At 41.7% G+C, this 21451-nt stretch overlaps 1 protein-coding gene across 1 annotated transcript in view; it reads left to right on the top strand.

Annotated features, from left to right (window-relative positions):
- Positions 1-16018, top strand: part of LOC115517974 (amyloid beta precursor protein binding family B member 1 interacting protein) — a 98213-nt gene extending 82195 nt beyond the window's left edge. The window contains exons 11-14 of the mRNA XM_030321130.1: positions 4483-4581; positions 5173-5284; positions 12570-12673; positions 15175-16018. Of these exons, the coding sequence (XP_030176990.1) occupies positions 4483-4581; positions 5173-5284; positions 12570-12673; positions 15175-15684 (825 nt within the window). The 3' untranslated portion in view covers positions 15685-16018. The remainder of the gene's footprint in view (positions 1-4482; positions 4582-5172; positions 5285-12569; positions 12674-15174) is intronic.
- The last annotated feature ends 5433 nt before the right edge of the window (positions 16019-21451 follow it).

Raw genomic sequence — 21451 nt, forward strand, 5'->3', positions numbered from 1 at the left:
ACCATCACCTGCTGTATTAGTTTTGGGGCGGGGGCAGGGGGGGGGGGAGGATGGGCTGCCATGACAAAGTGCCACAAACTGGTTGACTTAAAATAATGGAAACTTAAGCTCTCACGGTTCAGGAATCCAGAAGTTTAAAATCAAGCTGTCAGGAGGGTCGGTTCCTTTTGGAGGGCTCTGAGGGGAAATGTGTTCCATGCCTCTCTCCTAGCTTCTGACAATTTCCAGCAGTCTTTGGCACTCCTTCCTGGGCTTGTAGCTGCATAATGCCAATCTCTGCCTCTATATCACATGGCCCTCCTCTCTGTATGTGTTTGTGTTTCTTCTCTTCCTACAGGGACACCAGTCATATTGGATTAGGGCCCACCCTAACCAAGCATGACCCCATCCTAACTTGATTACATCTACAAAGAACCTATTTACAAATAAGGTCATAATCACAGGTATCAGCAGTTAGGACTGCAGCGTATCTTTGCAGGGGACACAATTAAACCCATAATACCCATCTGCTTTTCCAAGCTAGAAATAGAGAAATCTTCCTAAAAGTCCCTCCTGTTCCCTTTCTTGTCCAGTCCATCATCACACTCTGATTTTCCATCTGAGACGTCTCTCATCTAGCCCTCTCTGTCTGTCCTTCCTTGTCACTCCAGGCCCGTCTTCCACACGGCTGCCAGTTGCTGCCTGTATCACTCTGCTCTTTTAAAATGTCTGATACCTAGAGGACAACGTCCAGATCCAAGTTTGACACAAGCCCTTGACTCTGGCTCTCTCGAGCTGATTTTCTGCCTCTTCTTTCCATGGGTCCCAGACGTTAGCCACACAGAATTTCTAGGTGTTCCTCAGATGTGTTACAGTACGCTATAGCTTCTTCCAATGAGCCTTTCTCATTTTCTGTTTTCAAACTTTTACTATGAAACTCACCATGTCATAGGGTAATCATATATTTCTTTACATATGTCTCCCCCACAACACCCCCAGCCACCACTTCCTAATTATGGTGTGAGCCCCTTATCTGTATTAATGAGGGACATATTCCTTAGCACCCAGAGGTATTTGGTGAATGTGTAGGTGCTTTGCTCTTAGTTCACCCACTCCCTTTGGTCTTGGACAAACGACTTACCCTCTCTGGCATAGTTTTCTTGTTTATAACACATAGTTACCTCACTTTAGAGGATCTGTAAGATCCCTCTTAACAGTAATGTTCTGCAATTGCCCTGACCTTTGTGTGCCTTTCAGCATGTCCTACAAGAGCTTCTCTCTGTTTATGATCAGGAATAATCAAACCAGTTGCACAAGAGTCTGGCCAGGGGTACTGAACCAGCATTTTTTCCTTAAACCCCTTTATAAATAATTTTTCAGCAAAAGGCTCAGTTAAGGAGTAAACCCTTCGGCAGGGTCCTAAGCCATGACTGGAAAACAAGCACAGTTACTTGCTATAGGATGTCCTGAGAGCCAGAAAGGAGCCTCGTGCCCACTAGATTAGCTCATCTTAGAATCATAAAATTTAAGGATTTCAAGAGACCTTTGAGGTCATCGGATGCTGTCTCCTGTATACATTTGTAGTATGTGTAGTGTAAGGAGGTCAGTGAGAATGTTGGAGAGAATGAACCAAGTTCTGTACACCTGTCTCATCACCATAGGAGGAGCCATTGTTAGAACTCAAGTTCAAGAGTTCTTGCCTCTTTCTTATGCTCAAAAGCCGTTTTGTTTAATGGCTTTTACTCTATTTGGATAAATAACATACTTAAGAATTATTTATTGTGCTGTTTAAGTGGATACCTCTACCCAGACAGCTGATTTGTGCATTTGACTGCAAGCATACATGATGTAAAGTCTGCTCTTGGGAACCTGGCTCTCACGTGCCATGAACCAAAAAATAAATGAAAAATATTTTAATACACCAAAATCCAAGGTAACATTGTCAACTTTTTAAATGTGTCAGAAATAAAATAACAGTTGCTTTCTAAGAAAAATTATAAACAGCCAACTGCCAAAGAGACCCATGTTTGCCCCTCTTAAATGACCGTCAATAAGAATACTGTTATGGGGTGCCTGGGTGGCTCAGTCAGTTAAGCGTCCGACTTTGGCTCAGGTCATGATCTTGAGTTCGTGAGTTCAAGCCCCATGTTGGACTCTGTGCTGACAGCTCAGAGCCTGGAGCCTGCTTCACATTCTGTGTCTCCCTCTCTCTGCCCTTCCCCCACTCACACTTTGTCTCTCTCTCAAAAATAAACATTTAAAAACAATTTTTTTAAAAAGAACACTGTTATAAGTTAAGGGGCTTTGTTTCTGGTGCTGGAAGACAAGGACTGTGGTTTGGTTTTGTGAATTTTATGGCTGGAGAGAGTGCTGCAGGCATTTGTGGAATGTCACATTCCATATAGGGACTAAGTCCTCAGCTTAGTGTACTTATCATCAATGTGACCTTCCAGTTAATTAATGTAACAAATCCGTTTTTGCTGTTGGGCCACATTATCCGCGTTGATAGTTTCAATTTTAAGGGCCTCCAACGGGAACGATCATTGGGGTAACATTTGTAAAGCTAAAATCTAACAGTTATATTAATGAGGAAGCACTGAACCCCAATAACGAAGAAATGCGCAGCAGCCATACAAAGTGTATGCTGCCATCTGCTGCCAGAATGGAGAACTACCGGCATCGTTGGGCAGCCTGGTGTCTGTCACCCCCGGAAAACCTAAGATGATTTTTCGTGATACAGATGCAAATTCTGAGGGCTGAAAGACCTAAACCAAGGGAATGGTCCATGTAAAGACAAAAGTATAAAGGTGGACATTCCTCAACTGGGTCAAAGGGCCAAAAGAAGGAATTCTTTACAATTTCTGATTTTTTTTTTTGTGGTATCTTTAAAGTTTGAAATTTTGACCTAATAGCTTAATATAAATACAGAAATTCTAGGCAGTAGGACAAAAGACCCCCAAGGTTCTAGTGTACCATGGGGTAAAATATATAGTAACTTCTCTGGGCCTCAGTTTTCCCATTTGTAAAACCAAAACTTACTAAGCTCTCATCAAGCTCGTAAGAGTCTGTATGGGTCTTGTTATCCCTTCTGGGCAATAACATCAATGAGTTGTTAGATCAGCAGGGTGACTGGTCCAGATGTTGCTTCTCAGATTCATACTGAAGTTAAAGGCACAGCGTCGCTGGCTTACATCAGCTTTAAAAACAGCCATTTCCTTGAAGGTCAGTGATGAAGCTGGAAGCAAAAGTGAAAGGGAGTAGTGTGTGCAATACCCTTAGAGAGGAACTGGTCAGCTCCACTCCTTTCCCGCACTGAGGATGGCTTCCCACTCTGTCAGCACTCCATTTCATGTGCACCACCACTAATTTATGCCTGTCCTAGCAGGATTAACAAGCTCCTCTGAGATGGAGGCAGAAGAGTTGGTCACACACACACACACACACACACACACACACACGCTCACACACACGCATGCACACATGATGGCTATGTTTGTAATTATTTTTCTCTATAATAAAACTTATTAAAAATGATAAAGGCCCATGAAAATTCACATGGCACAAATCTTAAAATCTAGATTTGGTTGCCTGCCCCTCACCTTGTACCCATGACACTTCTGGCTGAACAGGAAATCTTGCTTTTGTTCATTATTTCCTTCAACAATTATTTCCACCTCTAGACCAGAATACTGACCACATGCCAGGCCATTGCTAAGCACTGGGGGTCTTCAGCAGTGAACGGCAGACATGGTCCCCACCCTCACGGAGCACCCAGTCTATCAGAGACAGACACACACAACAGAAATTACAGAGGCAACAAGGATTAAGGAAGAGGGGCCCAGGTGATCTGGTGACCAGAGACCAGTGTCTCTCTCCCCTCTTCATGCCTGCCAGTGTCACTGCTGTCTCTGACCATGAGCTCCTGGAGGGCTTGGACCCTAGTGCAACACCCCAAGCCATTGCCACTTGAGAATAGATAGAATATTCCTTCCCTGGGACACCCATCCAGAGGCCAAGATGGCCAGTATGAGTAGGAGATGACAGTTAACAAAAGGTGAAACCCTGAATTCCTGATAGGGGAGATATCCCTAAATATCCCTAGGACTGGTTGGGAGTCACAAAGCATTAATTCTGGGACTTAAGAATTGCATCAGGGAAGTTCCTCTATCTGATAAATGGAGAAACGATTCGGATTTCTTGTGGGAAAGGAGACGTGGTATATGCAAAGGCTTTTAAAAGCTAAAAAAAAAAAAAAAAAAAAAAGGAGAAATTAAAATTACTATGGATAATACAGTAAGAAGTGCTTATGATAAATCATGTCACAAATTTCTTAAATCCTTTCAAAATTTAGCCCATTCTAAAAATACCCCTATTTCTAATCCTGAAATTGCTGCCAGTAGCAATTTGTCACCACATCAGGAAATTAACATTGTTACAGTCTTAAATTTTTTTTTGAAAAGTGCTAATAGTTTATAAATGGTCTTTGAAATTACTTTTTTCTAGCATCCCCAAATTCAGAAGGAGTCCCAGTATATCAAATATCTCTGCTGTGATGATGCAAGAACCCTAAACCAGTGGGTCATGGGAATAAGGATTGCCAAGGTGAGAGAGCATTTGGGCTCACCCTATCTTGAATTGCATACCAGCATCCTGACCTGGGTGGGTCCAGTCTCCGTGCTGCTGAGAAACAGCTGACCCATTCTCCGTGAATCAGAGCTGAAGATACTATCTCATTTATTTGCCCATTGGGGGTTTTTTTAATAGTGGGGAGTGATAGAAACACGGACCTCTCCAATGACCTGAGAATCAGGGTTTACTCTCCCATGAGACTTCTCAGACCTTCATGTACTCTTGGAGAGCTTTGCATGTGTCGTGTGTAATTAAGAAACACGATGTGGAAACTGGTAGATTTATATGAAGACTTATGTACTCAAAATCACGTTGCGAAAGCTCTCCTCTAATGTCTGGGTATGAAAGTATTAACTGACTCTGCCAATCTGGAAAATTACTTAACATGTGAAAAAAAATGATTTGTGGATGTTTTGTTGAAATCCTTACACTAAAAAAACTCCAGAAAAGAGTGAAAAGAGTAGCTACAAAGTACTTTTTTTTTCTCAGTACGTATATTGCAATCAAGTGCAGAATCTGGGATAAATGGATTCCTCTCTTGCTTCTTTTGTGTTCTCTCCCCAGTACGGGAAGACTCTCTATGATAACTATCAGCGGGCTCTGGAGAGGGCTGGGCTCGCCTCTCGGACGAACCTGAGTACTGTCGGTGCAGTTCCACCAGCCCCACCTGCCACAGGTACCGTGCAGAGAAGAAATTCTCACACCTGTTCAGAGCTCAGAGCTCATGTTCAAACTTACACAATACATTTTGTAAAAACAGAACTTTGTTGGCACTGTGTACGTTTCCCTTCTGATGGTCAGGCTCAAGATCTCCACACACCTGGATCTATTTCTTCAGAAGTGATTCTTAAGCAAAGCTTCGACCACTTTTCTCGTGATACGCTCATGGATAGGATGGCGATCACCAGTGTAGGGTGAGCTGGTCGAGTACTGTGTCTCATCAGAGTTTAAAGGTTATATTTGTCCAAAGCTCCACTAGCACCCGGCAGACAGCCCACCCAAAGGACGAGATCAGTGATATCATGGCCAGAGCCTTGTACCCAATCCTGGATATCACATTCTATAATAACATAACAGCTTCTTGCGTATATTTTTAAGGAGGACAGAACACTGAGAGATGAAGAGGGTACAATGCATTGCTTTACATATACTCGCTCTGATTCTTCCAACAGCCCTGCAAAGTATAGATTATCATCTGCGCTCCTCAGCTGAGGAAACTGAAGCTGGGAGAAGCATGTACCCAGCATCTTGTCAGCGGCTGAGCTACAATTTACACACATTGTCTTTATGATAACTAATGGTTGAAAGAACTGGCACCATTTACAGCAGAAAAGTTCTGGTCATTGTTTTTCAGTGTTAAAGAACGGTCCTAACATAAGGTTAGTATGTGTATTCTTTGCTGCTCAAAGGGTAAAAGCAGCTTAAAAGTGTGGAAGGTGCAATAAGGTAGATTTAACCCAACATTTAAAAATATTTCCATTAGATGTGTCCAGCCTGGCTGCTCTGTGAACAATGAGTTTCCGGAAGTGTCTATGCTGAATAAAACTGTTTTCTGCAGAGCACTTACCACAACGTGTAATCATTTTGTATATCCATTAACTCATTTGGTGCCTGTTTTCTCTACCAGACTCTTAAGTCTTGAAAGGACAAAGGACCATTTCACCATGTTCCACACATTGTGTTCCCAGAGCTTAAAAGCCTGGCATATAGTAAATGTTTATTGAGTTACTAAACAAAGGGTTGCCGAGGTTGGTTGAGAGTTGGGTTTCCTAATTCTGTGAGTCTTCAGCTTGGGAGTGAAACACCACTTAAAAGTTCTTGGCTGTCAAGCTTCCCCTTTCACTCTTTGGGGTGAGGCATCCTGAAACCATCTAGGGCATCTCTCCCAGGGTCATTGGTTTCCTTTCCAGTAAAGACTCCTGGGCTCTGTGGGAGGCATATCTGGCTCACTCCCCTGGGTGGAGGCCCATAGGTACCTTTAGGATGGGGGCTGGTCACCAAAAAGAAAGAGGAAGCAAGTGATTCCACCACAGAGCTTTGGACATCACCCACAACTGGACACTTAATACTGCCTATTGATCTCACTGTGTTTCTGTAGACTGGCAGTCTTCAGCCAGGGATGACTTTGACCTCTGGGGAACATTTGGCAATGTCTAGAAACATTTTTGGTTGTCACACCTTGGGGGAAATGCCAGTGACATCTAATGGGTAGAGGCTAAGAATGCTGCCTCCTACAATGCATAGGATAGGCCCCACACAACAAAAAATTTTCCAGTCCCAAATGTCAATAGCAAACCTGTTCCAGTCAACGTAATCTCCTAGTTTCTCATTGTTTTGGATGTTCTTCACTCTCCTCAGATTTCCAACCCCCAAATCTTTCACTCTCAGCAAAGGAACCATCAAATGGGAACTCCTTTGACTCCCCACCACTAAAACCAACAACTTACCTGCGTCTGCACCCATCCTAGTCGCATCCATTCTGTTACATCCTAACAAGGGCCATTCCTTCCATGCATGCCCTGGTCCCTATTCCAACACCAGCTGATGTTTTGCAGTACTCTGACACCCACCAGTGGAGTTAGCTCAGACCAAGGGCACTGTCCCCAACAAAGCTGCCTTTCTTCCTATGTCATCCACACATCTGACCTCCTGGCTACAATTTCAGGGGTTCCCACTAGTTCTGGTTGATTAGAATGACTCACAGAACTCAGAAAAGTGCTATCCTTATTATTACGATTTTATCATAAGGGATACATATCAGGACCAGCCAAATGAAGAGACACATGCATAGCACAAGGTCTAGGAGGGTCCTGGCTGCAGAACTTCTTTGTCCTCTTATTGACCACATGATTGATTTCAGTCCCCTCCCCAGAGGTTCAATTAGCCCAAAGCCCCAACCCTCTAATCACTTGGTTCATCTTTCTGATAACCAGCCCACATCCCAACCCATCTTGTTAGCATAAACTCAGATGTGATCCTAGGGGTTCACTGAATAGCAAAGATATCCCAGTCACTTTGGAAATACCAAAAGTTTTAGAAGTTCTGTGCCGGGAATTCAGGACAAAGACTCGACAGATACTTTATTATACCATCCTCTTCTGCATTCTCTTCTGCTCTACTGAGTCCTTATCATTGTTCCCTTCTCCAAACAAATAAGTTTTAAAACCCTCCTATGACTCCACACCTCCCTCCAGCTATTGCCCCACCTGACAACCAAACTGTTTTAAAGGGTAGACTACATTTGCTGCCTCCACTTCTCTACCCTCACTGACTCTGCCACCAATTTCAGTCAAGCTTCTGCCTCTAATGCCTTATGGAGAATGCTCTTGCTAATCCCACCAGTGGCCTCTAGGCTGCTAAATGCAACTATTATAAACCCCTGTTCTTCTCTGACCTTTCAGCAGCATCAACACATTCCTCCTTGAAACAGTCTCCTCTATTGGCTTTCAAGATAGTACACATTTGGGGCACCTGGGTGGCTCAGTCGGTTATTGTCCGACTTCAGCTCAGGTCATGATCTCAGAGTTGGTGAGTTCAAGCCCCACATCAGGCTCTCTGCTGTCAGCTCAGAACCCACTTCGGATCCTCTGTCTTCCTCTCTCTCTCTCTGCCCCTCCCCAATTCATGCACACGTGCATTCTCTCTCAAAATAAATAAACTTAAAAAAAAAAAAGATAGCACATGCTCCAGACCTCTCATCGTACCCCCAACTGCTATTGTCACTCTTTTCTAACCTCCTCTACTCACTCTTCTACCCCACCTTAAATTGCCCACAGCCTCGTCAATCAATCCTAACTCTTTTCTCATTGACAGCCCCTCTAAGTGGTCTAAATCCACTCCTGGCACCATCTATGTGCTGACCACCCACAAATATATAAATCGAACCCAGACTTCTCTGCTGACCTGCAAAACCATGTATCCAGCTGTCTGCTCAGTGGCTTCACTTGGATACATCAGACTCAATGTCTGTAAAACTGACTCCTCATCTTACCCTCCAGACTTGCTCCCCCACTGTTGTTCTCAGTTTTTGTAAATAATACCATCGTCTGCCCAATTGCTCATGCAGGACACATGGAAGAAAAGCTCACTCATGCCCAAATCCAATCACCTCCAATTCCTATTGATTCTACCCTCTAAATATTGGTCAAATCTGTCCAGATCTGTTCATCTCCATTGTCATCAAATCCCAACTTCCATGATCTTTCACTTGGCCTCCTCTGGCGGTGCTCCAACTCAACTCCCTGCATTTGCAGGCTTTTCTCTCTCCTTGACTCACCTTTTTAAATGTAAATATGATTTCTCCCCTGTGGGTAGCCCTTCAGAAGCTTCCCACTGCTCTTAGATAAAGTCCCAAATCCTTAGCAAGGCCAACTAAGCCTGTATAATATGAGCCTTGCCCAGCTCTCCTGCCTCTTTCTCCACCCGTGTCTTCCTGTTCCTGTCACGTGGGCCAGTTGTTCTTCCTAGTTCTTCAAAGGCTCAAGCACCATCTTTTCTTAGGGAATTCACAGATGTTATTACCTCTGTTTGTGATGGTTTTTTCTTTCATGTAGCTAATTCCTTCCTATCCTTGGGTCTACAATGAATTGTCCTTTATAAGCCAGTCATAATAATCTTTGTGATTATTAGTTTAGTATCTGTTCTCCTAGATACTGAAAGAAATCATGAAGTGTTTCTGCTATGATTTCCCAACTGAAAAACATGGAGACGTTCTGTATCCAAAGTGCTTAACAAGTAATTCGTTCTTGATGAATGGCAGCTTTTATTTTCCTATTAGAGAAGAGCCATAGAGGGTTTTTTTTAGTACTTATTAAATCACTTTATGACTTTACAACTATTTTTAGTCCAGACCCTTCATATGGCAATTGACATATGGCAGTCTAACTCTGTCTGGTTTAAGCAACAAAGAGTGATGGGGAGAGATTTATTAATGCACAAAACTAGGAGGTCTGTGGGTAGGCTGCTTTCAGGTATAGAAGGACCCAGGGATGTAAGTGATGTCGTCAAGATACTGTTTCTTTAGGCACTGTCCCCCTGAGATGTCAAGGACTGTCACTGACTCTCCAGGCTTACATTTCTCACACAGCCAGAAATCGTAGTACAAAGAGGATGCCCCCATCTCTGAAAAAATTCTGGGAGGGCTCTGTTTCATGCCTGTCCCTAACAGTCTCACTGTACCCAGGAGCATGCTGTCTTCTGATTTGCCAGATCAAGTGGTAGGGTCAGCCTTTCACAAACCACATGGGTTAAGAACGAGGGAGGTGGGGGGCGCCTGGATGGCTGAGTCAGTTGGGTGTCTGACTTCGGCTCAGGTCATGATCTCATGGTTCGTGGGCTCATATTTGTTTAATAAACTTCCCACCTATAATTCCTCCAGGGACTCCTAGAGAGACAGTGGGAGAGGCTTGCCACTTGACAGCTGGGACTGTTAACACAGTGACAGAACAACCTGGATCCCAGTCAGTGGCACCTGCAGAATATATGGGGTATGTGGGCACACATCAGTTGTCCCAGGATGGGGCAGAGAGCCCATGGGAAAGACTGGATTTCCTGGTAAATAGGAAGACAGCAGCTTGGAACATTTAGGATTATTATTATTATCTGTTTGTTCTCACCGACAAAGACCAGGTCATCCTACTTACATAAAAATACACACTATGTTGCTGGGAAATCAGCCTGTGTATGTGTTTGGACAAAAGAAGCAAAAAGAAAATATAATTTTTGCCCTTCAAAAGAATTTCCCCCAATGGTCTTCAGTATTCAGATTTAGTCTCTGCTTGCACAAATTTGTGCTTTGCACAAATGCAAAGGTGTTTATAGATAAAGAAAGGATTTGAATATGTATAAGACGAAGGAGAAAGAGAATAAATAGCCCAAAGGAAATGAGAAGATAGAGCACTTTGGAATCTCAGATGTTTAAATCTGCTAGGCACGATGGTACGGTGCACAAAGTCTTACAAAAAATCTTAAATAGAAACATTCTAAAGCTTAAAGATGTTTAGGCCTGTTGCTTCCCGACCTCCAGAACAAAGCTGTGACTAATCAGAGACATTTAATAAGCCTTAGAGTGAGAGAAATGCACATTTACATGGCACATCATGTACGTTTCAACAGCTCCACTCAGAACGAGGTGGCTGTCCTTGCTGAACAAGGGACATGGATTTTATCATTAAAACACTGACAGGAGAGAAAGCAATTCTAGCCTGTTCTAATATTTCAATTGCATAAACGGACACGAATACCTTTTTTCATTCTGAAATCATCTCAAACACAGAAAAGTTGCAAGAATAGTACATAAAGCCTTCATGTACCCTTTACCCAGATCTCCAGTATTGAGTGTTTGCCATATTTGCTTTATCATTTCTCTCTCCCCACTCCCGCTTCTCCCTATGTTATCCAAAGACATTTTTTTTTCTGAACCACTTGAGAGTAGATTGAATCTATCATACACCTTTGCCCCTAAGTCTTCCCTTTGTGACTCCTAAAAATCAAGGCTGTTCTCTTACGAACCATAGTACAGTTAGCAAATCCAGGAAATTTAGTATTCAATATTGATAGGATATTTTTATCTAAATCACATCCATATTCCCTCAATTTGGATGTGTCTGATGTTTCCTTATGATTCATTTCAGACAGTGCATTTTTGGTGAGAATACTGCATGAGGGCCACATGTCCTCAGGTTATCACAATCAGACACATATGACATCTGTTTGCCCCTCGTTGGAAACATTCATTTTGACCACTTCGTTAATGTGTTGTCCAATATCTCTCCTGTGCAGATTTTTCATTTGGTACTTAATAATTTGCAGAGAGATACCTTAGGCCCTGTTGATATCCTCTTCCTCATCAAACATTCCCCTCTTCCCAATGTCATGTCCTTAATAGCCTTCTCTGAGTTGTTATGTAGATGAATGGGTTTCTCAAACTACTGGAAAAATATTTAAAGAAGCAAGCAAACGGCCATCTCATAAATATTTGACAGAATAGCAGGCAATGGGCATAGCTAAAGGAACCTCTGAGTTCACTCAGTGGCAAGACCTCATGTCGTGGGCTGGGTGGCAGTTTGGTCATTGGAGAAATGTCTTTTGTGTGTGGAGGCATGGCCGTCTTCTCCAGGATGTTCTCTAAGGACCCAGAGAGATCCACATACATCCAATGAAATCTATCAGATTCCCTCAAAACTGCAAAACCTCAGTTAAGCCTCACTTTTGTGCCAAAGGGTAAATTAAAAGGGAAGAAAATAAGATAAGTGCTTATCATGACTTGCTGGGAAAAAAACCTATTCCAGGGTATCTCAGGGGTCTGCACATTTTACTCAATCCCCTGTGTCTTCTATTTTTGTGCCCATCCTACTTTTTTGTTGAGAATAATGTTTAAAAGTTGTTCCTATACACAGCATGGTATGAAACTGGAAACATACGTTTCAAGTGTTTATTATTTTTGAGAGAGAGAGAAAGTGCATGCATAAGGGTGGGGGGGCAGAAAGAGAGGGAGAGAGAGAATCCCAAGCAGGATCCATGCTGGCAGCACAGAGCCTGACGTGGGGCTCAATCCCATGAAACATGAGATCATGACCTGAGCTGAAACCAAGAAGGATGCTTAACTGACTGAGCCACCCAGGCACCCTGAAACATAGGGTTCAGAAAAATCTTCAGCAACTGGAATTTTTAAAAAGTTTTTCAGTTATTCTCCAGTTGTCAAAAGGCTTTTGAAAACAGAACATACCATTATCTAGGCCCCTAGTTAATCGAGATGTCATAGCCTACATAAAGCATTCACCTTCCTGAACCTTTGCTGAATCTCATGAAGTGTTGCCATAGAACCTCAGACTTTCTGTAAGGCCTGTATACCTAGAATTCCTTGTCTTTTGCTTTGGAAATAGAAACTGTATTTTTAGAGGAACTCACAAGAATGCTGAATATGCCTTGCCCACTCTTCTTGTCTTTATTCTCCCCTTCAGGACCTAAAGCAGGCACCACCCAGGCCAATGGGCAGATTCCCCAGGCTGCACATTCTGTAAATGCAGTTCTTGAAGAAGCCCAGAGGCAGGCAGAAACTATTAAGGTAAGACCAGAGAGTGACTGGACGTCATTCTCAGACTGTCTCCAGTAAGCCCGTATTCTAAACCATTAGCAGTGTCCAATAACTGCTCCTCCGAAAAGAGAAAATCTAGTTCCAACTACTAAGAAGTCACGATAATTTCATTTAGGTAATTGTGTGGGTTTTTTAATCTTAAAGTTATGCAGGCTAGAATGGAAAGTTAAAACCAACTGTTACCACATTGCTTCAGAAAAATGTAAGAATTTTTTTTTTTTAATGCTAAGGCTTGGTAAATATTTTTAATTTAGCTCCATTGATTTTGACTGAAGGGCTTTTCTTGATGTAGGCAAGTGATTTTAACATTCTGAAAGTGGCACCTGAGTTTTAAACCCTTGGGAGTTTTTTTTCCTGAATAAATTAGAGCAACCAGTTAGTCAGAAGCCCTATATTAAATGTGAAAATCCCCGAAACCAGATTAGAAGACTACTAAAAGGGTTCTGTTATAAAATGTGCATTTTATATTTTTCTGTTAATGTTCTGCATACATCCTCAGGGTGATGGAGAAGAAAACACATTTTAAAATACTAGCCAAATTGACATAGCATTCTCCATAATTTTTTTTTCAGTAAAGGAGATTAATGAAGATTCATTTAAATTTATCTAAAAATTATAGCTGAAAGCTGTAATCTAGTTACTAGCCTAATTGGTAACATCTCAACTTACTATTCTGTTGAATATTTTCCATATGTGATTCAAAACAACCTTAAATAATTGTGCCTTCTGTAATTTTTCACTTCATTCTCCCCTTTGATTTTGTCCATCAGTCAGTGGTGGGAGCAATTAAATCCTGTATTTATTGAATTTCTTACAATTTTTGAAAACCATTGTAGACCGTTAAAAGTTGTATTACTCTAGTATTATTAGCTTCTCAAGTCTGACATCATACACTGTGCTTGCAGTGATTATTATTTCCATGGCTCCTGTAATGCCTACCAAAGAGAAACACTCTAAAATGCTGAAAGCAACAAAAGGACCCCAAAATAGAAATCACTTCACCTTGTGTGAACATCAGTTCCCAAACTGCCTGTTCAGAAATTTTTTTTAATTACATCACTAGTCAATTAGTTTATTGTGCTAAGCAAATAAACCAAATAAAATAGAAAACTCAATCATAAGGCACTTTGTTAGGAAAAAAAAAAAAAACTTCTAAATTTAATCGTCAGTGGTAAGAGGTTGTTAAAGAAAAAAAAAAAGAAAGTGAAAGCCTGATAAATTGTAAATTGCAATGATAATTATCACTGACACAGAGGGATTCAGCTAAGCTGCCTGGAATCCCTGGGGAAGTTGCATTATATAAACGTAATTTACTATCATCGATTTCCACCGTTGGCAGAAGGACTGCGCCTCTGTTAGCCTTTGGCCAAGTTCGGTATTGTGGTTTCTGCCCGGCAGCACGTGCAGTGTAATCTTACTCTGCAGAACCCAGCCACACCTTTAGCTCATATAATATGAACATAACCTTGAGACAGAAATAGTAAAGATTATGATGCTTGATTTATACCTGATCAGCCAGCCAACTTTGACACAGTTCACAAAAGGTAAATCTAAGACTATGGACCAGATGTGTGAATTCTTGGTCCACCCACCACCTCCCTTGAAGCTGTTAGGTCAGAGGGAGTGAAGCATATAATTGGTTTCTCCCTGGTAGCCCACAGTCATGGGCAAAGGTTTCTTTGTTCTCAGCATGCCAGCAATCACTGATGCAAGAAAAGGCAGGCAGTTCTATCATAGGAGAGTCTTCTTTGTGCTCAGATTTGTACAAAGATTACCTGTAGCCTAAAGTACATCATCCTTGTGCTATAAGAGGAGGACATCTCAGCCAGGAGATTTGGGGACAGTTTCGGGAAGCTTCCTAATCAGCTCTCTGCCACTGGAGGTATGGTACAAAAGGAAAATAACTTCACAGACACCTGCTTCTGACAATTGAGCTTCACAACCTGCTCAACTCAGACCAAGAAAAATGGTATGGCTGCATATGTCTAGGACCCTAGTGGCTTGTCTTGGGAACCAGGGCATGAGTGGGAATTCCAGGAGAGCCATTTTGCTTCCATTTTGAGTTTCCTTAGGCTGAGCTTAGGGTAGGTAAAACCTGAAGTAACCACACAAGGAGCTAAACTCCTTATCACTAAAGCTCTTTTAAAGACATGGATTAGTCCCCTATAAGGTGGTTGGTTGGGAGGAGATACATCTCTAATCTAATAAACACCTCATTGGATAGGACTAAGTCTTCGATTTACCAAAGAAGACATGGTAGGCTAGCATTAAATAACGTTATTATTGGTAATAATGTTAGAGGCCATTTGGAGTCATTCTCCTTACTCACAGCAAACATGAGCTAGCTCATGAACAACTTGTAGAATTGGCCTGAGGAGTGGAGGCCCCCCCGCCCCTCGGGAAGCAGACACTGCCCAAATCAGCAAGACCTCACCTTTCAATGGAAATATGCTGTGGTTGCTCTGTTGAAGGACAAGAAGCCAGCTCTTGGTAACCACGACCCAGGAACACCCAGGGCCCATCACCTTCCAAAGTCCAGCCTGCCACCGCCCCCTCCCGTGCGAAGGTCTTCAGACATCTGCGGCAGCCCAGCGACAACCCCCAGGGCCAAGGGCATGAGCAGCGGCTTCCCTGCGCCGCCGCCCGACGACTCTCTGCCACCACCCCCGCCGCCACCGCCCCTGGAGGACGACGAGGAGCTCCCTCCGCCGCCCCCCGATTTTAACGAAGGGCCCCCGGACTTCGTGCCTCCCCCACCGCCGTCGTTTGCAGGGGATGCTGGGTTATCATTACCGCCCCCGCCCCCGCCCCCACCTGCACTCAACTCTCCGAAGCCGCCCCCCGTTGCCAGCAAAAGACCTCCCGCTCCCCCGAAGAGGAAAGAGAATCCAGGACCACCTGGTGGAGTAGGGAGCGGAGAGCAAGATTTCATGTCCGATCTCATGAAAGCTTTGCAAAAGAAAAGAGGCAACATGTCCTAAGGGAAACAGATAAATATGTTTGTGTGATGGGTATAATCATTTCTAACCTCAAGTACATTTTTGCTACTTTATCTTCATGACACCTTACTCATTTTAGATAAAATATTGACGCATTCAGACTAGAAATGGTGTAAAACGTCTCACTGCAGCGCAAATATGTTCATAATCATTAACCTATAACGGAAGCAAGAGTATCTGCCTAAATGTACATACCTTTCCTATGTGTTTCCACCTCCCTGAATTCGTTTTCCCTTACAAATTAACTGGAATGTTTTATGTTTATTTTATTGTGTTCAGAAGCATCAAATTAATAAAATTTAAAAGTCTTCCTTGAGGATGGTATTTCTAGAAATATCAGTGTATAAATCTAGTGTGCTATCAATACCACATTATATATACGTGACCTTTATAGCTTTGAATTCTAACATCTTGTTAATTTTTGGTATGTTTTCCATCTCCACCTCCATGACCTTCAGAATTTTCTGAAAAATCGAATGAGGAAACAAACAGGAGGCAGAATGAATTCGGTTTCTTTGAGATTCATGTCCTGATTGCCGGGAGTCCTGGACATACACTGTTTGGGTTAGGGTTTTCCAATAGTCAAATAACATAGTAATGAAAAAAGTACATATTTAGAGTTTGGAGATTCTCTGTTATTACACTGCTATGAGTATCCTATAGATTAAGATTTAGGGACAGGAAAAGGCAATCATTTATATTCTTTAACCTGGAATGTTTTCTCCCCAGTAAATCTGATGCTCAATTTTTTTTAAGTTTTTTTTAAATGTTTATTTACTTTTGAAAGAAAGACAGAGCATGAGCAGGAGAGGGACAGAGAGAGAGGGAGACAGAATCTGAAGCAGGTTCCAGGCTCTGAGCTGTCAGCACAGAGCCATACACGGGGCTCGAACTCACAAGCTGCGAGATCATGACCTGAGTCGAAGTCTGATGCTCAACCTACTGAGCCACCCAGGTGTCCCGATGCTCAATTTTAATAGCCAATTTATCTTGAGTTCCTGTTACCCTATATCTCTTCTCTTTCAAATCATTTTCTGGGAGTTCTTTTAGATTTTCTTCATTTTATTTCCATATTCTGTTTTATTTTTCTTTTTAACTGTGGAACACCTCAAAATCTTTTTTTTTAACTGAAGTATAATTAACACACAACGTTACATTAGTTTCAGGTGTACAACATTGTGATTCAACAACTCTATGTTATGCTATGCTCACCATAAGCTATTACAGTATCATTGATTATATTCCTTATATTGTGCCTTTTATTCCTGTGACTTATTCATTCCATAGCTGGAAGCCTGTATCTCCCATTCATTCCCCTTCACCCATTTTGCCCAGTCCCACATCCTCTTCTCCTCTGGCAACCATCCGTTTTTCCTCCATATTTAAGGGTCTGTCTCTGCTTTTTATTTGTTTATTCATCTTTTTTAGATTTCACATATGAGTGAAAAGACATGGTATTTGTCTTTCTCTGACTTATTCACTTAGCATAATATCTTCTAGATCTATCCATGTTGCTGCAAATGGCAAGATTTCATTCTTTTTTTTTAATACTTATTGATTTGAGGGAGCATGCAAGCAGGTGTAGGCAGAGAGAGGGGGTTGGAGGAACTGAAGCGGGCTCTGCACTGACAAGCTGACAGAAGGGAGCCCGACAGAGGGCTCAAATAAACCATGAGATCATGACCTGAGCTGAAGTTGGATGCTCAACTGACTGAGCCACCCAGGTGACCCCTCATTCTTTTTTTATAGTTGAGTAATATTCCATTTTGTGTATATAGCACATCTTTATCCATTCATCTATCAGTGGCCACTTAAGTTACTTCCATATCTTAGCTATTGTAAATAATACTGCAATAAACATATACTGCAATAAACATATCTTATAGAAATAGTGTTTTCTTTTCTTTTTTTTTTTTTTTTTTATAAATAGCCATTAAAGGAATTGCTGGATCATATGGTGTTTCTGTTTTTGTTTGAGGAAACTCCATACTGTTTTCCACAGTGGCTGCACCAGTTTACCTTCTCACCAACAGTGCACAAGGATTCCTTATTCCCCACATCTCAAAATCTTTTTTTTTTAATTTTTTTTTTACATTTATTTATTTTTGAGAAAAAGAGTGAGACAAAGCTTGAGCTGGGGAGGGGCAGAGAGAGAAGGAGACACAGAATCTGAAGCAGGCTCTAGGCTCTGAGCAAGCGGTCAGCACAGAGCCTGATTCGGGGCTTGAACCCACAAACTGTGAGATCATGACCTGAGCCAAAGTCGGATGCTCAACCGACTGAGCCACCCAGGCACTCTTCAAAATCTTCTTAAAGTGGGTATAAAATAAATAATAATGTTACTTTCTACTTAAGGAAGATGATTAATCTTTTTTTAAGTTTTATTTTTATTTATTTTGAGAGAGAGTGTGGGAGGAGAGGCAGAGAAGGAGCGAGAGAATCCCAAGCAGGCTCTGTACTCTCAGTGTGGAACCTAACTTGTGAGATCAAGAGACCTGAGCCAAAAATCAAGAGTTGGACACTTAACCAACTGAGCCACCCAGGTGCCCTGGAAGATGATTAATCTTGTGTTTTAGCATTTGGGTGGAAAAGTAAGCTCTAACTGACATTTAAAACAAAAATGCAAATTCAGATTTTAAAACAAAAATATTTAATAATTAAAACTGATAAAGTGCTCTACATTTTTCCTAAGCATGTCGCTAAAATTGAAGATAAATGATTTATTTACATTAAATCTCTCCTCAAGGTGCCTGGGTGGCTCAGTCAGTTAAGCATCCGACTTTGGCTCAGGTCATGATCTCATGGTTCCTGAGTTCGAGCCCCGCGTGGGGCTCTGTGCTGTCAGCTCAGAGCCTGGGACCTGCTTCAGCTTCTGTGGTTCCCTCTGTCTCTGCTCCTCCCCTACTCATGTTCTGTCTCTCAAAAATAAATAAACTTTAAAAAAAAATTTAATAAAAATTAAAAAAAATAAATCCTCATGCACTGTACTCTTTTCTGTTTGTTTTTGTTTTATGATGATCTTTTGATATCAGATGCTGCAAAAACATCTGGGGAAATGACCTGGGGAAAGCCTGGTCATTATGCAGATCTCTGGAACAATACAAGAAAGGTGTTAATGGCATAATTTTCTTAGAAACTGATTCTGAGCTCACAGGTAAAACAATGTCTGTGGCCACACAGAATTGTCCAGTTGCTTCAACCTGACATAGATTAGTGAACAAATCCTGTGATGTTCAGGACAAAAGATCCTTCATTAGAATTATCTGGATCTGGGGCACCTGGATGGCTCAGTCAGTTAGGCATCTGACTTCAGCTCAGGTCATGATCTTGTGGTTCATGAGTTTGAGCCCCACGTCGGGCTCTGTGCTGACAGCTCAGAGCCTGGAGCCTGCTTCGGATTCTGTGTCTTTGTCTCTCACTGCCCATCCCCTGGTTGCACTCTCTTTGTTTCTCAAAAATAAATATCAAAAAAAAAAAAAAATGATCTGGATCTTAACTTACCTTGATCAAAATTACCGCCTAGTTTGCAGAGGAAGAAATTCATTGGGATTTGAGGAGGATAATTTAGAATTCAGTGCCTCTCCAATCAAAAAAATAATAACCCCTTGCTGACTTTATTTCAGAGTATAAAAACCTTGATAGCATCCCTCCCCCACCATGTCTAGAGCAGGAAACAAGGACTCTCCATCTCACAGCCACAGAATCACCAAGATGAAGGGACCCTGGAAACGACCCACTACATTAACCAGGATTCTGACTGTATAAAACAAAACCACTGGAGCAATCTTAAGCAGAAAGTAGGACTTGATTACAGAACTCAGAGCAGAATGCCAGTACCCAAGGCTCCCTGTGTACATAGACTGTAAGGTGGGGCCTGGGACTGGTCCCTGGAAGCTCATAGTTCACCCTTCTCATTTCTGCCCCTGTGTACACGCTTGCCTTATTGTCACTCTCTTTACAAACACCATCATTCTCTTTGTGTTGTCACTCCACTTTTCAGTTCTGAAGGCAGAAGACAGTCGGGCCTGACAATATGCTTAACCTAGAGCCCAGGGCTGAGTCATAGCCTGGGTCTCCTAACTTCTATCCGTACCGTACCTTTCCTTTACAGGGAAGAACTATAAAAATTCAAACATTAAAATGTTTGTGAGTTTTAGCATCTGATAATATATATATATATATATATATATATATATATATATATATATGTATGTATTTTAGGAAAGCTATTGAAGAGAATTAACTGATTTTGTGGGCAAAATATTGATAGTTTTACTCAACGCATTGTGTCGCTCCATTCCTTGTTTGCCTGTGTGGTGGGCCCACTTTGATCTCCACTGTATGATTATCCAAAAAAGAATCCAGTGTTAAGGTCTTTTCAGTCAGGAATCTTAGAAATCAGGGCTTCTTTTGCCTCATCTCAGAGTAGAAGTTTGCTTTCAAGAGGCCCAGGCACCAAATCAGGAGCTCTGTGCAGTTTTCACTCAAATGGAACAGAATCTCTGGTGTCTTGCAGAAGAATCTTCACAAACACTACTTATACATGAGTCTACCTAGGTCAGCCTCAAAAATGCACCAGATTTGTTCCCTGTTTATGAAAAGCTTAGCCACAAATTTAGATGTGAGGGAAGTACCAACATTGGGGTGGAGACAGCAGGAGAAGAACTATGGAATTAAGACAGTAATTCTAGGGGTGCCTGGGTGGCTCAGTCAGTGAAGTGTCCCACTCTTTTTTTTTAAGTTTATTTCTTTTTAGAGAGCATGAGCAGGGGAGGGGCAGAGAGAGTGAGAGAGAGTCCCAAGCAAGGATTATGACCAAGAGCCAAACCAAGTGTTGGACACTTAACCTACAGAGCCACCAAGGCGCCCGGTAAGTGTCCCACTCTTGATATTGGCTCAGGTCATGATCTCACAGTCATGGGATCCAGCCCCATGTCAGGCTCTGTGCTGGGTGCGGAGCCTGCATGAGATTCTCTCTCTCCTTCTCCCCACTCCCCCTCCCCCACTTGTGTGCATGCACACACTTTCTCTAAAAAACAAAAACAAAAAAAAAGTAATTCTTTATCATAATTTATAGCTACAGAATTTCTTGCATAATATTGCCAATAGGACAAAGACTAGAATACCTGCAAAGCAAAATAAAACAAAACACAGGTTTGATCAGGTTTACAAGAAACAAGACTTAACCTGCCAGGAGACAGAATCTCCTGCTCTCAGAAGGTCTCAAAGGGGAAATGAACATTTAAGCTTCTACTACATGTTTTAGGTATTTTATTTAGTCATAGAAACAATGGCTGGTATGATAGTGAAATTATCACACACTGATAACTGAACCTTTGAAGTGTAAGACTTTTTTTACGACTTAATACACTGTCAGTTTTTATAAATGACCCCATCTGTGTTTAAGTACATGTTGCTTAGAACAAGCTTGCTAAACATGTGGCTCAAGTCTTCCACAGCCTAATATCTAGTCCGCTTGATACATCAATTACTTGGAAGAATGTTTTAAATCCCTTTTGACGAAGGTGGATTTGTCAATAGCTTTTAATTGTTACAGTAAATTCTGCCTATATATTCTGACACTTTATTAAGTGTAAACAAAATTTATTTGTATATTTTGTGAATTATGAATTGAATGCTATATCTCTATGTATTGTTTTCTGCTTGTTATATTCACACAGCTACACCATCTCTTTTCAGTTACTTGCCTGAAAAAATCTTTCTGTTCATTTACTCTCAAACTTTTGAC

This window comes from Lynx canadensis, chromosome B4, assembly GCF_007474595.2.
Source record: "Lynx canadensis isolate LIC74 chromosome B4, mLynCan4.pri.v2, whole genome shotgun sequence".
Classification (NCBI taxonomy): domain Eukaryota; kingdom Metazoa; phylum Chordata; class Mammalia; order Carnivora; family Felidae; genus Lynx; species Lynx canadensis.